General features: G+C 53.5%; 5 protein-coding genes across 5 annotated transcripts; 2 read left to right on the top strand and 3 right to left on the bottom strand.

The window, feature by feature from the left end:
* Positions 1-414: 414 nt before the first annotated feature.
* Positions 415-3909, top strand: T310_9771 (uncharacterized protein; the record flags this gene model as incomplete). Its single annotated transcript, XM_013467811.1, has 3 exons — positions 415-522; positions 1301-2116; positions 2182-3909. The coding sequence occupies 3 exons, from the start codon at positions 415-417 to the stop codon at positions 3907-3909; spliced, it is 2652 nt and encodes an 883-aa protein (XP_013323265.1).
* Positions 3910-5542: 1633 nt separating this feature from the next.
* On the bottom strand, positions 5543-6668 carry T310_9770 (KH domain RNA-binding protein; the record flags this gene model as incomplete). Its single annotated transcript, XM_013467810.1, has 2 exons — positions 5543-6213; positions 6266-6668. The coding sequence occupies 2 exons, from the start codon at positions 6666-6668 to the stop codon at positions 5543-5545; spliced, it is 1074 nt and encodes a 357-aa protein (XP_013323264.1).
* Positions 6669-7930: 1262 nt separating this feature from the next.
* Positions 7931-9298, bottom strand: T310_9769 (Alcohol dehydrogenase, zinc-containing; the record flags this gene model as incomplete). The annotated part of the gene is made up of 6 exons (XM_013467809.1): positions 7931-8033; positions 8087-8208; positions 8271-8735; positions 8793-8889; positions 8950-9096; positions 9162-9298. The coding sequence occupies 6 exons, from the start codon at positions 9296-9298 to the stop codon at positions 7931-7933; spliced, it is 1071 nt and encodes a 356-aa protein (XP_013323263.1).
* Positions 9299-9962: 664 nt separating this feature from the next.
* Positions 9963-11378, bottom strand: T310_9768 (uncharacterized protein; the record flags this gene model as incomplete). Its single annotated transcript, XM_013467808.1, has 1 exon — positions 9963-11378. One exon carries the CDS (start codon positions 11376-11378, stop codon positions 9963-9965), a length of 1416 nt encoding a protein of 471 aa, XP_013323262.1.
* Positions 11379-11831: 453 nt separating this feature from the next.
* T310_9767 (TBC domain protein) lies at positions 11832-14371 on the top strand (the record flags this gene model as incomplete). The annotated part of the gene is made up of 6 exons (XM_013467807.1): positions 11832-11977; positions 12075-12168; positions 12206-12394; positions 12538-12980; positions 13031-13173; positions 13230-14371. The coding sequence occupies 6 exons, from the start codon at positions 11832-11834 to the stop codon at positions 14369-14371; spliced, it is 2157 nt and encodes a 718-aa protein (XP_013323261.1).
* Between the last annotated feature and the right edge of the window lie 1280 nt (positions 14372-15651).

The raw sequence follows: 15651 nt of genomic DNA, 5'->3' as shown, positions 1-15651 counted from the left end.
GTCTGACCCTTGGAGTGCTGTTTTGCATGACGCCTGGATTTAACAACAATCATCTTGGCTGAACAAAGTACAGTTGGAAAATGGGATTGGATGGCAAACTATGAGGTCCACAATGATTGGAAGTTGAAGTAGAAACGTACCCTTGAAATCATTACCAGACTCCCATATGCCTGGTTATATACCTGCTTAAACAGATGAGACTCACGATGGAAGCGCCGACTGATGCCTGTACATACTTCTCAGGCGCTATGAACAAGGGTATATATTGCGATAGCCAATATTGGAAAAGTGGAAAACCATCATGGGTGTCACCGTAAAGCGGCAACATCAGGCCGGAAAGGCCACGAAAATCGACATAAAAGCCACGGCCCTCCGTGTCCTTTCCTGCTAAGTATGTGGATGATCCGTGCAGCCATGTGCCTGCTCGACTCCTTGCGTGGCATGGAGATCAGATGTAATGGAATGCACGTGGAAAGAGCATTGTCAACCATGCAGGGACTGACAAAGCGTGCTGGAAGCTTGGTATGACATCTAGATGACTTAATAGTCCAGGTGAGAAAGAAGAGGCGTCCAGGTCAACGAGTCCATTACTATTACTATTAATTACTGCCACTATTGTGGACTCGGCTCCCTACCGTGATCGATTCGATGGTTTAATTCAATTCAACATTTCTTCTTTTTTTTTTATTTTTTTCATTTCGTCTTGTTTTTCTCTTTCTCTTTTCTTTTTTTTTATTCAATTTTTTTTCTTTTTCACCTTTCTTAATTTTTTCTCGAATCGAGGCTTCCACGGTTCAGCAGAAACCTCCCCACAGACCAACGTCAAACGACGGTCTATTCCGCTTTCAAACGGGCTAACTCCTGAAACTGATCCATTCTGCTGCTCCATTCTTTGGCTCAGGCACACAACCTGGCAAGAAGAAAAAGGACTCCGGAATTGCCGTCGAGTCGGTGGATGCTGTGCGGTGGCCGTCGGCAGTCGAAATTCTGGTGGCTGTGGGATGGCACCGTCCGCACCACGAATTGCCTGACTGTTGTACAGGATTCTGTACCGTATTCTTGGATTTAGATTGCACTGCAGATCTGATTGTACTCCGTATGCACTCTAATAGTCGCTGTGCTGGTGCTGGCACCAACTAGTCGTCGTCTAGCACCGCCCAGGCGCGTGCTGGATGCGGTCTCGCACACCGTCTCTTCTGATTAGAGCCAGCAAACGAAACGAACGGATTCCTCCTGCCACCAGCTCGGCATGATTTATCATTTATGATCCTCTGTCCTGTCCTTGCCACCCTGCTGATAGTCACTGACCTCCATCACTGCCTGCTGCCCTCGCGGACGAGCCTGCGCCGCAGCGCTGCATAGCGAGAGCTCAGCACCCCCGATGCGTGTCGAGACCACGTCCCCGGCGCGTCCCAAGACGATGATGCTGGCGACGGCGACGAGCAGCGAGCCCGACTGGGGACGGCCCAGGCGACAGACGGAGCCCAATATCCACGTCGAGCGGCGGCCCTCAGAGCTGCTGCGACAGGCCGCTCGACGCTCCGCCGACTGCTCAGTGCAGCGCCCCCAGACCAGCGCCCGCGATCACTCTCACTCCCACTCCCACTCTCACTCACCGTCGCCCTCGCCGTCGCCCTCGCGCTCGTCGCTCAGCGTCCATGCCCTGTCGAATCCCGCGCTGGCCGAGATTCCTCTGCGCAGGTTCCGCCTGTCGACCAGCTCGCCCGACACGTCGCCCGCCAAACAAAAAGAACACCACCACGGTGCCCCGTGCACCCCTGACCTGCCCGCCCTCACGCCCATCTCGCCCAAGACCGCCTCCCCGCGCCTCGATGCCGGCCTGAAGAGCGACCAGCGACAGCGTGCGTCGACGTATCTGGCCCCCCAGCCCGCCGCATCCGCTCTGGCCCGCAGGATGTCGTCCTACTCCGACGGCGGTGCCGCCAACGGCGTCCACGACCCCGACCGCACCCTCACGCTCGACGACCAGCCCGGCGACGAGAACCGCGATTCCAGCGCTGATGAGAGCCGCTCCAAGAACGAAGACGTCTTCCTCAACATTGCCAAGTCGACCGCCAGCCGGCGAGATTCCACGGGCAAGTTGGACCGCAGACGGGTGAGTTTGGACGCCGTCGTGGATGCGTTCCTCCGCTGAGCTGACATGTTGTCCCCCCCTTGCAGAGACTGGGGCTCTCAGGCCTGTCGACTCGCATTTCCCTCGCCAAGGAGCAGACCCAGAGCAGCCCGTTGCAGGACACGTCGCCCTTCTCCTACAGTACGTCTCTGGATGAGAACAGCCGGCTCCGCTACTTCTCGAGTTCCCGATCCACCGTCGGCCTGCCGCGCAGCCGCTTCAGTCGCGAGACCTCGCCCGACTCGCCTCACACCTACGCTGACCTGCGATCCTCCATCACCGATGTCCGCCCCTACCGACACTCCAACCTGTCCAGCTCGACCCGCACGATTCGCCCGTCCGATGCCACGGAGCGCGCGAGAAGCGAGGCGGACAGCAAGTCCCGCATGGACGGCACCGAATCGACCTTGTCGACCACCGCGCCGTCCACCGTCTGGGACGAACTCGACGACCTCAAGTCGAGAATCCGGAAACTCGAGCTGACCGGGAAATTCCCGCCGTCGTCGGCCGCGGCCATGTCCAATGCGTCCGCCGAGCGGCCTCGCACTGCCGCGACGACGGTGACGACCATCTCGTCCTCCCCGAAACACAACCGCAAGACCAGCACGTCTCCCGACCCGGAGCCGACGGTGACGGTGAACCCGATCCAGACGCTCCTGCATTCCGCCTTGGCCAAGGCCAAGACGGCGGTGAGCTCCGAAGTCTACAACGCGCTCGAGGTCACCGCGACCGACGCTCTCACGTTAGCCAACATGCTGGGCTCGGGCTCGTCGTCCGGAACGGCATCGATGGTCAACGGATCGACCCTGTCGGAGCGCCAGGCGCGGCGGAAAGCCGACAGCGTGTGTCGCAGCCTGACGGAGCTCTGTCTGGCGTTGTCAGATGACCAGTTGGCCAGGCAGCAGCAGCAGCAACAACAACAACAACAGCAGCAGCAACAGCAACAGCAACAGCAACAGCAACAGCAACAAGCGCGGCCAGTCAGTCGCGATGCGTCGTCACGGACGAACCAGACTCAGACGGACGGCGGCGATACGCTGTCCACGGCGATGCCGTATCGCCGGAGCATGAGCCACGAGCCGGAATCCAGCCAGCAGCAAGAGTCTGCGCCGCGCGTTCCGAGTCGACTGGAAGCTCGTCTGAATACGATGAATCTGGGGTCGTCGCGGAACGCAGCCCGACTGTCGCAGGATGAAAAGTCCTCGCCGCAGACCTCGACGCCGATCTCTCGACTAAGCCGCCTGTCGACATCTCTTCGGACAAAGCGAGAGGAGGAAGCGGACGACAAGGGTTCTGTCTTCAGCCGGAGCGTTGGCCCTTCGCGGGCCATGTCCGAAGTTGGCGGTTTGACGGCTGGACTGCGGTCTGCACGGGAGCGTCTGTCTCGCGAGTACGCATCACCGACCGAGTCGTCGTCGCCGTCGACTCGAACGCCAGCCTCTCAAGCGCCGTCACAACAGACGACGCGAACGCCATCGTCCATTCCTCTTCGACGAAGCTATGCATCACCGGGGGGAACCGGGATCCCAGCGGCATCAGGCGTCAACATCCAGCCAGGATTCCGGCGATACGGGCTGGCGCATTCGGGGTCTGAGCGGGGGACGTCAGAGAGTCCCAACGGGGAATCACCACAGCCATCGCAGACACGGATCGTGGCGCCGTCGAGCAAGACGGCAACCAGCTACACGCCGATCCAGCAGCGGGCGCGAACGAACAGTTTAGGGAGTCGACGATTCGGGCTGCGACCGCGACAGACGGCGGTGGGGGACGTATAGCATTTGCATTCAGTTGCATACACGCATCCATACAGTATTCTTGGTTCTTTTTGTTTTATGAGCGGCGACGGGCGACACGGAGTTTGTTTGTATACATTGCAGGATCTTCTATCTACTTACTTACTGTACATGGGGGTTTTTCACAGCACATTGCCAGGACATTGTTTGTTTGTATGTACATCCAGCGGATAGGATAGGATTTTGACTCTTGTATCTATTTCATTGTTGATTGATTGATTACTTGATTAGGAAGGGATGGATTGGAGTTTTTGCGTGTGTTTGTGTGTGTCTGTGACTGTGTGTTGTTGGATCTGTATGGACTGTACTGTACTGTACTGTACATATACATGGTCTACAGTGTTATGTATGTATGTACTGTACAGGCGAGAGAGATATCCAAGCATTATTTTATTACCTACATTATATGCATACGAGGGAATAAAATAAGGTAACTAGGTAACTAGATGTTAGCAAGGAAGCTGTTACAATATTATCATTACCATTAACTTTCTCCCTTACCCCTGACTAACCATCATCGAATATCGCAGCTGCAAATTATATATATATACTATTAAGTAGGTAAGGTAGGTATGTAGGTAAGTACTGCGGGTAATAAATATATAACTAGATAGATAGATAGATAAACCAGACAGATACGATTAATAATCGATGGGGTAGATATCCATATCTGTCTGTCTGTCTGTCTGTCTGTAAAAAGCAGAAAAAAAAAAGAGAGGATAATATATTACATTTCATGATGAATGAAATAATAACATGCCAGGAAAGACAAAGAAAGACAAAGATCCGTTAACGACATGAACAGACAGGATAGAATATATCCTTCCTGGGAAAAAAAAAATTAACTACGTAGTATATACGCCAGTTACTCCGTACGGAGTACTATGATAGAGTTACTAGTAAGGGGTGTGTTTCTGCCGTGCTATGGTGCCCACTCAAGTTTACCAGATTACGTCAACTGCACTCATCTGAATCAATTTGTATTCCTGCCCGAGAGCCTTACGTAGTACTATAATCCGTCTGCCAGACATATCACATCAGAAAAGGATGACAGCGAGTCAGGTAGGACAGTAGGATAGGATAGGTAGAATAGGATAGGATAGGTAGAACCGTAGAATAGGACAGGCGGATAAGATAGAAGGATAAGATAGGAGGATAGCATAGGATAGGGCGCAAGCAAGGATATAGAGATGAGGTGAGAGTCAGAGCAGATGTAGGATAGAAGATAGAATGACAGCCGACGAGATGATCGGTGCGACGTATAGAAGAACGAGAAAGGCCGACGTTGCTACAGAAATAACCGAGGATAGTAATGTTCCTGCAACGTCCACCTGACATGGATTGCATGCTTGCATGGCTCGGTATCGTAACTCGTGCACCTCGCGTCGAGCGAAACTTCTAGTATCGAGCGCCGCGGAGGAATAAAAGCAATATAAAATGAAATCAATGAAATAACCCGTTTTCAGGAACGAAGAAAATCGGCCTTCAACCCAGCCAGACCACCGCTGGCGCACGCAGTCGTAGTCGAAAGAATTGATGCAATCGCTGCAACCACTGCAATCACTGCAAAGCTGAACGCTGCAATCGCACCTCTGCAATCCATCACTGCATTCGCTCACTCCGGTGCTTGCTGGCTCCGGCGCATCTTTTCCGCCTCAAGATTCTCGTACAGCAGATACAACGCCTTTTCGTTCGCCTGAGCGCTCCCCATGATCGTAAACATGCGTTCGCCCGTTTCATCATGCGGCGCCTTCGCAATCGAGATCCGAGCTCCAGAGCTCCTACGGATCTCGCTGATCTTGCTCCCTCCTCGGCCGATAATACACCCCACCATGTCTGAAGGAATGCTGATGTTCTGCGTCTGTATTTCTTCCCCGTCCTCCGTCACCAGGGGAACGCCCCGGTTCGCGTCCGACCCCGTGCGCCGGTTGTAGCCTCCGGCCGGGTCGCTGAAATCGGCCCCGTTGCCCGTGCGGTTGTAGCGACTGCCATAGGGTCCAGCGCTGTGGTTGAGACCGCCCAGAGACGCACGCACTGCCGGATTGTACAGCACAGTCCCCGTGCCCCGCTGCCAGTCATCGATGAGGCACTTGCCAATCTCCCAGACCGCTTTTTCGATGCCCTCGGGCGTGCCTTGCACCTCGACAATCCGCTCAGTCGACTGCGGAAGCATCTCCTTCTGGGCGACCATCCGCACGCCCGACACGTCTTGGATATGCTTGATCTTGAGGCCCTGTCGCCCGATGATGGTGCCCATTTGGTTGTGAGAAATTAGCAGTCGAATGGCTTCACGACATGATTAGTGATTGATATAACCAACCGGCCAGACAGTACTCACGGTGAGTCCCGTTGTTTTGAACCACCCCTCCCATCCCCAACTGCGGGGCCCCCTCGAGCAGACCCTTGGCGACAATCGAGTAGGCGCGGGAGCAGCCTTGCAGCGGCCCCGTCACCGTCAAGACGCGGTCATGCACGCCTTGGACGACCTTGCTGACACCGGCTTTGACGCCCGTCTCCTCGCGCAGATCCGCAACATTCTTGCCAGCCTTGCCGATGATGACTCCGGCCTCCTTGGATGACACAATAGCGCGGAGCGTCAGCACCGCCTGCGCGTATTCCTCGTCTGTCTTGGGCGGCGCCTCAGCTTCGCCTTGTTCGCCCAGGTTGACGCGGCTGAAGGAATCGGCGAGCTTCTCGTCCGCGGGCGGGATGTTCTCGCGGGTTTCCGTGGCTGCAGCCATTGTCGAGGAAATCAAGCGTGACAGAGAGAGCACTCAAGAATATCAACACAAGCTCCAGGGTAGCTGTTGAGCTGGCGGCGATCGATTCGAGTCAGCTGACAACGCGATTCGGTGCACGCAGTGCTGGATTTGGGTGCACGGCAAAACAAAACGCCAGCAGCTTACCGGAATAACGCGATGAGGAATCGGAAGGTGGAGAGAGAAGAGTGGAGGGAGAAGGTCGAGGAGCGGAGACGAGGAGGTACGGTGAGCGGAGGGTAGGACGAAGGTGAGGGTGATGGCGGAGGCGGAGAGAGGTAGGTGCTCGAAAGAGGACGAGGACGAGGACGAGGAAGAGGAAGAGGAAGAGGAAGGAGAGGAGAAGAGAAGAGAAGAGGATGGGATGGACAGGATGGAGAGGAGGAGGGGGAGGAGATGGACGGGGTGGATGGAGAGAGAGGTGAAGGGAGGAGAGAGGAAGAGGAAGAGTCGCGAGAGCAGAGGATGGAGCAGCACACACTAGGTCGACTCCCCACGGCTACGGCGGTTGAGCTGCTGCTGCGGGCTGCCTGCACCACCTGCCGGGGCGCTGGTTATTATTGATCGATTTACTGACGAACTAATTGGCATCTGCCATTGGCATTGCCATGCACTACTATATTTATTCTCTTGTGAAGGTCGTCGTGATGGCCGCCTAGGGCTGCGACCACGCTTCCCGCCACCCACATTTCGCTGCAGACGCAGACAGACACGACACGCCGTCCAGTTCCCCCGATCGAGGGGGCTTTGATGATTAGCTGATAATCGTAGCGTGTCGACGACAAGCTCCTCCAACCATCGGATTCCAGGCGAGTTAACTTGTTCTGGGGAAAGCTCCTTCATTGGCCCCAGCCCCGCTTCTCGCTGTTCCATGCTCAGTGTTGCAGAGCCAAGGCATTCCGATTCGTCACGCATCGAGTGCGAAGGAAATAAGGCGAAGAAGGCGGAGATCAGGATTGCTGGTGTTGAATACTGCCATCTGCAGGACATGCGAAGGATTTAGACTACCTCATGCTGCCTATCTAGGCAGTAGTGTGTGAGCGAACCTAGCAACGACCCGAAACAAAGGATGGAAATACAAGGACGGCTTTCAAGACTGCTTCCAAACGTAAATTCTCAACTGAAGTACACCTCTCACATGCGAGTATATACGTTCGAATATACAAAGCCCAACATAGTACACATTCTCGTCATCAATTTCATGTCCGTCTGCCAGATTCCCCGTGCTGGCTGGCTTCTACACACTACTTGCCAGCTTCAAAAATCACCTTCTGCGCCTTCATCTTGTCAAAAATCTCGTAGCCCTCGACCGCCTCGCTCAGGGGCATGATCTTATCGGCCATGAATCTGATGACAGGTGTTAGTTCTGCATGATTCAAAACCTGCAGATATATGCTTACCCCAGCAAGTGCTGCTTCTTTTTCAGCACCTCCAACGCTTGCGGGAAGATGGAGCGTACAGGGCATCGGCCCATCTGGATTTTGAGGTTCTTCCCGTAGGCCTCGTTTCCGGTCCAGGGTATCTAAAGTGAACTGTCAGTCTTGTCTTTTTATTTTTTTTTGTTCAGGACTCCGGCCCACTCACCTCTGCGTTGTGAACGCCAACACTGCTGATGGTCCCCCACGGCCGGAGCAGCTCGAAACCCATTCGCAGAGCAGGACTCAAGCCAACAACCTCAATCACCACATCGGCGCCGCGGCCATCCGTCAGCTCTTTGACTCGCTTGTCGAGTCCCTCCCGGTCTGTCTGGTAGTTCCACGGCTCCGCGCCCAGGGATCGGGCGTGTTCCAGTCGGGATGGCACCGAGTCCACCGCCAGGATGTGCTTGGGCTTGTATTCTAACGCATTGATCAGGGCCAACAGACCGACCGGTCCACAACCGATGAGCACCACGGTCAGTTCGGAGATCTGCTCCTTGGTGAATTCCCTGAATGCGTTGCTCGCGGCAAAGTAGCCCGTGGGGAAAATGTCGGCCATCAGGACCAGCAATTTCTCATCAATTCCCTCAGGGGCTTTGGTCACGGTTCCATCGGCGAGAGGGATTCGGACCTATTTCTAATTAGATGGTATTCTAAACGTGCCGCAGGTACAGGTACGGCCACGTACATAGTCTGCCTGGCCGCCATCTAACAGTGGGCAACCGAACAGCAGACACTTTTCACAACGAGAGGAGAAGCCTCGCTTGCAGTAAAAGCATTCGCCACTATGTACTGAGGATCAGCATTGGTGACAACGGCTTCTGCTCAAACACGGTTCTTCATACCAGGACACCGTGAACGGACTGACGATGACGTCGCCCTTCTGCACCGTCTTGACTGCACTTCCGGTTTCGACCACCGTGCCGGTGAATTCATGGCCCATGATGAACCCAGTTTTCGAAGGCTGATGGCCACGGAAGACGTGGAGTTCACTAGATAATAGTTAATAAACAATAAAAAAAATAAATGAGTATAAACTACTGATGGGATTGCATACCTGCCGCAAAGAGCTGCATATTTCACCTTGACGATGATATCCGTTGGCTCCTGGATCTTGGGCACGGGTCGTTCCTCGACGGCAACTTTATACGGTCCGTGGAAGACGACGGCGCGCATAGTTTCTGCTGTTGCCATTTTGATATCTCTTCTGATAGTATTTCCAATGGATTGATCCTTTCCTTCAGAATCAAGTGTCAGCCAGTCCTCGGTTAAGGGAGCTATATATATGACGTCTGTATAGTATACACAGACGGCCCTGATTCGATTGCGGATGGTAGAGCTCTGCACGGGTCTCTCTGCGATGCAACACCGTCACAGCGATTTGACCAAGTTCTCAATCGTATTTATTATCGAGAGCCACGATGAGGGGGCGGGAATTGGAGAAAAGCGGGGTTTCGGTATGATATACGACAACATCCTGACAGACGGGGAAATCGGGACAGCCACTGCCATTGCTTCCTCCTAGTATCACGGGTGTACGGAGTAAGGTTAGATCGACGAGCCGACAAGACCAAAGGGAAACAAACGGTTTGGGGAGGGCGGAGCAGAACCCGAGGGGCAAAAAGTCGACCTCAGTCGCCGAGGTTGAATAAAGAGGGAAGTTCCTGCCGCTTCCTGAGGCACACCCCACATTCTCCGATCTTATCTATGTGTGATCGGAGAGGAGAAGTACTTCGATCTGACTATATGTACATTATTTTACTTACGGCAATGGCATGAGGTAAACCTGTACAATGCCAATGCTTCTATGACTGTTTTATATACACTTGCAATCGTTAATGCTATGTTCTGAAGAAGATCATCGTCGTTGCAGACGTTTCGAATTTTCATCCCAGAAGCGCTTGCAATCCGTATGGCCCCAGTGCTCAGTCCACCACTCCCCAAAGCTGTCCTCGACATTCTCGTCGATCTTGGGAAGCCGTTCATCGCGCTTCAATCCGCAGAGAGCACATGCGTGAGGCGCCGTCAGAGCTCCCTGGCTCGGACCCGCAGTCTCGATTCGGATCCTGTCGGTAACGACAGGTACGGGACGCCCGCCCGATGACAAGATTGCTGAGTTGAAAAAGGCGGCGTGGCGACGCCAGGCTTCGATAACCCCGACAGCCTCCTGCTCCTCCTTAACGCTTTCGCTTTTACTGACTGAACTCAGCTTCATTCCGCCTGCTTTCCCGGACCGGGAAGGGCCAATCTTGGTGCTCTGGCTCAATATCGTATCTCTCTTCCACCGCAATGCACGACCAGCAATAATGCGGGCCGCGACTTTCAGGGTGGACGCCAGACGGGGTGCGAAATCCGAGGCGGTAGATCCAGGATCATGCTTAGCTTTGTATCCTCCTTCGCGGAATTCCTCAAAGATTGACGGGAACAGCTGGAGTAGAATAGATGGCGGAGGGATATTTGTCGGTCGTACTTCAGGCTTTGAGCTCTGATTGTTAGGTTTGCTCGCCGACTCCACGGTGTGCCTTACTTGACTTGGCCGAGTAAGACTTGGAGGATTCGCCTTGACGGTTCCTGCCGGTCCAGGCGCGGCTGGACGACTCTCTTCAAAGCCGTCAACAAAGTCTCCCCAATCGTCATCAAATTGGTCATCTGATGATTTGGTCGATGTGTTCCGTTGTTGAAGGATAGGATCTCTGAAAGATGCCGTAGAACTAGTTTGCGCAGGCGCTTGGCTTTGGGGAGCCGACGTAGCTGGAGCCTTGTTGGTGGATGAAGGAGTATCATCCAGCGAAAGTAGGTCTAGTAAAGCAGAAGTTTGGGAAGTATTAATCGGCTTTGAACTGGTGCTGTGCGTCGACGCGGGTGGAATTTTTGGATTTGGCTCATCATCCACCTCTACATCGACCAACTTCTTATCAGCAACGGGATCCGCAGACTCGAACTCTCCCCAGTCGTCATCGTCGTCTCCAGTAGGGACGTCCTCCGTGGATGCATCAAATAACACCTCTGCTCCTTGATCGTCGCGACGCCATAAACCTCCTCCTCCTGCACCGCCACTGGTTCTCACCGGGCCATGATTATACGAGGGGTTCGTTGTGGACGCGACAGGCCCAAAGGACTCAAGACCAAGATCAGGAAATGCCGACTTGGCGTGTTGTTGTTGCTGTTGCTGTGATGATCTATTATTGTTATTGTTATTATGATTATTATTGCTTGCCCGGGACGATGATGAAGTCACACCGGTTCCAAACTCAGCCAGCAGATCCGCAGACATGATGGATGAAGAAAGCTCACAGAGTCTCTAGAGATCATGAGGAGGACAAATCTAGATGTAAATGGCGACATAATATGATATTGGCGACATTATATTGGGACTGCGGCCGTCTGCCATGCTTTCCCCGCCGTACAGCGCATGTACAGAAGACAGACATTGGAACCTTGCTGCAAATCCCGTGGATGTTAAACGTTCCGAGCGCTCGGGGGGCTTGAAGGAAGAGAGCCAATCATACTGCGTGCGTCATGTGACTGTACAGTACATACAGTACACTTTAATGCTATTTCTTCACTGTATTTTGGCAATTATATTTACTCTGACTGTAATTTACCATAGAAATACTAGTATATATTTATGGAAGTAGGATTTATAAAATTCTACTTTCAATGACTCTTACTACTCCATACTCTGTACCTAAAATTATCAACCGGAGTACCCCGCCACCAACTTAGCATGGGTCACGCGTCATTTGTTATCACCCCGACTTCCAGATCTGGCGCCCCTACATCCTCTGATAGATATCAACTTGACTGGGACTTGTCGCTTGGCTGTCGCTTTTCGCGCATTTATGATGCCATGAAAACTATTGAAGAAGCCAGGTCGGTCCTTTTCACAGCGGAATTTTGCTGCGCGTTTCAAAGACTAATATTTCGTTTCGTTTTGTTTCTCCAGACGGAAATGGGACACGCTCTTTAGTTACGGCGAATCAGCAAGCGACCTCAAACGAGCCCTGAAGTCCGAAGAACAGGGCAATCCGTGCGATGAAGGCTTGAGATCGGTCTGCTGGAAGGTCTGTATATATTTTTCTTTTGACCAATTTCTACAAGTTCGGGTCTCACGGATTGATTGATGGTCAGGCTTTCTTACTCTGTGATGGCCTCGACCGGTCGGCATGGCTGCCACGGATATCCGATTCGCGAAGTGCCTACTCAGCGCTTCGAGAGCACTTCCTGAAGTACATCCAACATCCGGATGACCTGCAGTCCGCGATCGACCCGTTGGCCGAGGACGAGGAGGTATACCGCATCTGTCATATTATTAGCCCGGAGGGTCACTGCAATTCTGACTGCGAGTCTGTGGACAGTCACCCTGGCAAGCCCTCCGACGCGATGAAGCGATAAGAGCGGAAATCTTTCAGGATGTGGAACGATGTTTACAGGAGAACTATTTCTTCCGCGAGCCGTCGACCAAGTCGATGATGCTGGACATCTTGTTCATCTACTCGAAACTCAACCCGGATCTGGGATACAGGCAGGGAATGCACGAGCTGTTGGCCCCTGTTCTATGGGTGGTGGAACGAGACGCGATTGATAGAACCTCTATCGAGAAAGCCGGTGCAGATGACAAATACGACGATCTAATGTTGCAGCTGCTCGATGCCAGGTATATCGAGCACGACTCTTTCAGCTTATTCTGCTGCATCATGCAGATCGCTCGAACCTACTATGAACACAGTGATCAAAAGACTTTTACGGGTCAAACCGACGTCGCTCCCATTGTGAACCGCTGCCAGCACATCCACGACGAGCTGTTGATGGCTGCGGATCGTGAGCTGGCGACTCACTTGCATGCAATCGAGATCCTACCACAGATCTTCCTCACGTGGGTTACTGTCCAACTGCTGTGCTTGAACCCACGCTGACTTTCTTCAGCCGCTGGATACGCCTGCTATTTGGTCGGGAATTTCCCTTCGAGGATGTCCTTCTTATCTGGGACCTTCTTTTCGCAGATGGCCTGCGGCTGGACCTGATTGACTATATATGTGTTGCAATGCTCCTTCGCATTCGGTGGCAGCGTGAGTGCAGCGTCAAGTGTGTCAGGCAGAAGCCAATCGCTAATTGTACCTTGCAGTCTTGGAGGCAGATTACTCCTCAGCATTGGCGTTACTACTACGCTATCCTTCTCCCCATCCTCACGGGCCACAGACTCTAGTTCAAGATGGGTTATATCTTGAACAGAACTTGAGTCCCGCACGAGGTGCCTTCCTTATCTCAAAATACTCAGGGCGGCCGCCTGAGCTTGCAAAGGTGCCGTTCCAACATGCGAAGTCTCTGCCGGGAAGGTCAAGGAATGCAAGTGAGGACAGCTCTCCTGGTCGATCACCTGCACGGAGTAATCACAAAAGCCTGGAAGCCCTATTCCAGGATGTCTCAGAAGGCCTGCAACGTCGAACGGAGGCATGGGGCGTTGCAAAGGCTGTCCGCGGAGCGGTAACTGAGGCGAGGCGGAATATGATTTACTCAGATTCAGGGAGTCCAGCAACATCGCGGACTCGATATAGCAGCCCTCGCTTTGGCTCTCCAAAACCCGCGCCGGTAAAAGTCTCCGATCCTGTTGATCTGGCCAAAAAAGCAGTATTGCTTGAAAAACGTGACAAGAGACTAGCTGAAATGCTAAAAGATGCATTGTCGGGATTACGCCTGGTAAAGGAAAGTGCCGGGAATCTTGACTCCAAGGCTAGTGAAGCGCTCAATCGGGCATACGAGAGGGTCCAATCTGTCCAGACAAGCCTTGACAGCCCGCCAACATCGTCGCCTGCCGAGTCAACCAAGGATACTGAATCGATTGATGGCCAAACAGAAGTCTTGCAGCAAGGGGAGAGGCGAGAGGAGAAGCAAGAGGTGGAAGCGCCATTGGCAGACAGCAAAGCCACAAAGATGGCTGCAGCTCCATCCCCAACGCCAGAAGACCGTACAATCCGTGAACACGGAATCGCTGCGACTTCCAAACCCCAAACTGTTGTTCCAGTTCCCCACCGACCGGCAGTACGCCCATCCCTGGCGGAATCCGAATTCTCTTGGATGCTTGGCGACAACGCGAATCGGTCCAGTTTTATCAGTTCTGCCTCCCTGCCTCCAGATCAAAGTAGGCATGGCGATGCCCGATCGAAACAAAGTCCCCTTTTTGGCGATGGTCGAAATGAAAGCCGTAAACGTTCTACTGGGGAGGATGATGGCCTGGCTTTGAGCAGTTTGCGTGGTGGTAGCAGCTAACTACCGCCGTTTGTCGTATGGGCCGTCTCTAGGCCGTTTTCGTTTGTTGCATATAGCTGGGTAGAGAACAAAGACTTGCTTGAATCAATCGGCCCTTCGTAGTGCTGTGTCCTAGATAGTTACTACTTGAAGTTGGGTCCCCGAGAACGCACAGATCGCTGTTTCCAGATCCGGAGACACGTCCAACGGTCTATAACCTCATCACTTCGTCCAGTTGCTGTCGCAGGCCGTGGGGTGCGCGTTCGTTTTTGACTTGGCCTGTGGATCCGCCCCATCTGGCCTCGGGATCGTTGTTTCCTAGCATTGCTCTTCCTTGAAGCGATGGCGTGGAATCTCCGCGAGGAGCTGACGTTACCCGGGCGCTGGTTGAGCTCAAGGTGTTCAGCAAGAGGGAAGCATCGTTGTACACTTTTGTAAATTCTGCTGAAGACCGACTACCTAGATGGAAATTCAAATCGAGACGATGCACGCGATGCTTAGTGACATATGTAACTATATACCTACTGTCTCCGCAGCCCTCCAGCCATCTGTGCTGCAACCTGCAGAACATCTCCAAGCCGAACCCAGTGATTACTGCTGCTGTCAATCAGCATCAACTGATCGTCGTCACTCGTAAGCGTGTCTCAAGCTTAGGCGTTGCGGCGTCAGCAGCCAAGGGCGACCGGCGGGCAATGGTGTGGCCGATCTAACCGCGTTCCACTCACCAACAGAGCGAAGTCGCAGCATGTGCCACACTGCGTCCCCTAGTAATAAAGCCACTGCGCGCTGAAAAAAGTGTTCGTCAACTCCCACCCCTCCGGCCACAGAGCAGGCTGCAGCAGGAGCCAGGAAGCCCCGAACAACGCCCCTTAGAAGCAGCAAAGCCCAACAACAGTGGACGTACTGTGGCCCGCAAAGGGTCAAGCGTGAACTCTCCGCCTAACCAAACGCTCCAACGGTAATCTGCCATAGAGTCGACTCCGTGTTTCTGCCCGGCGACCGTCAAATTACATCACTGCCGGAAGAACACTATTGCAATTCTACCCTACAACTCATCGTCCAATCCTAAGAATCCCATATTTCTGCCCTGTGGCCCCAAAGCGTCTCTCGTCCGTGATTGCTCCTGTCGTTACCTCCATCCGACCATCCCGGCCGTGAAGAAAACCATCACCGCCCACGGATTTGTGACGCTTGGCGCTCTTCGCCCCTCCACGACCTGGAATATCGCCACATTGATCGAATCGAACCCTCGTTGCGAGTCACAGGACCGTCCGCGATGCCCTGTTTTCTCTGACGAGACA

The sequence above is a fragment of the Rasamsonia emersonii genome (genome assembly GCF_000968595.1).
Source record: "Rasamsonia emersonii CBS 393.64 chromosome Unknown ctg1118621762206, whole genome shotgun sequence".
Lineage (NCBI taxonomy): Eukaryota > Fungi > Ascomycota > Eurotiomycetes > Eurotiales > Trichocomaceae > Rasamsonia > Rasamsonia emersonii.
This window is presented reverse-complemented; position numbering and strand designations above follow the sequence as displayed.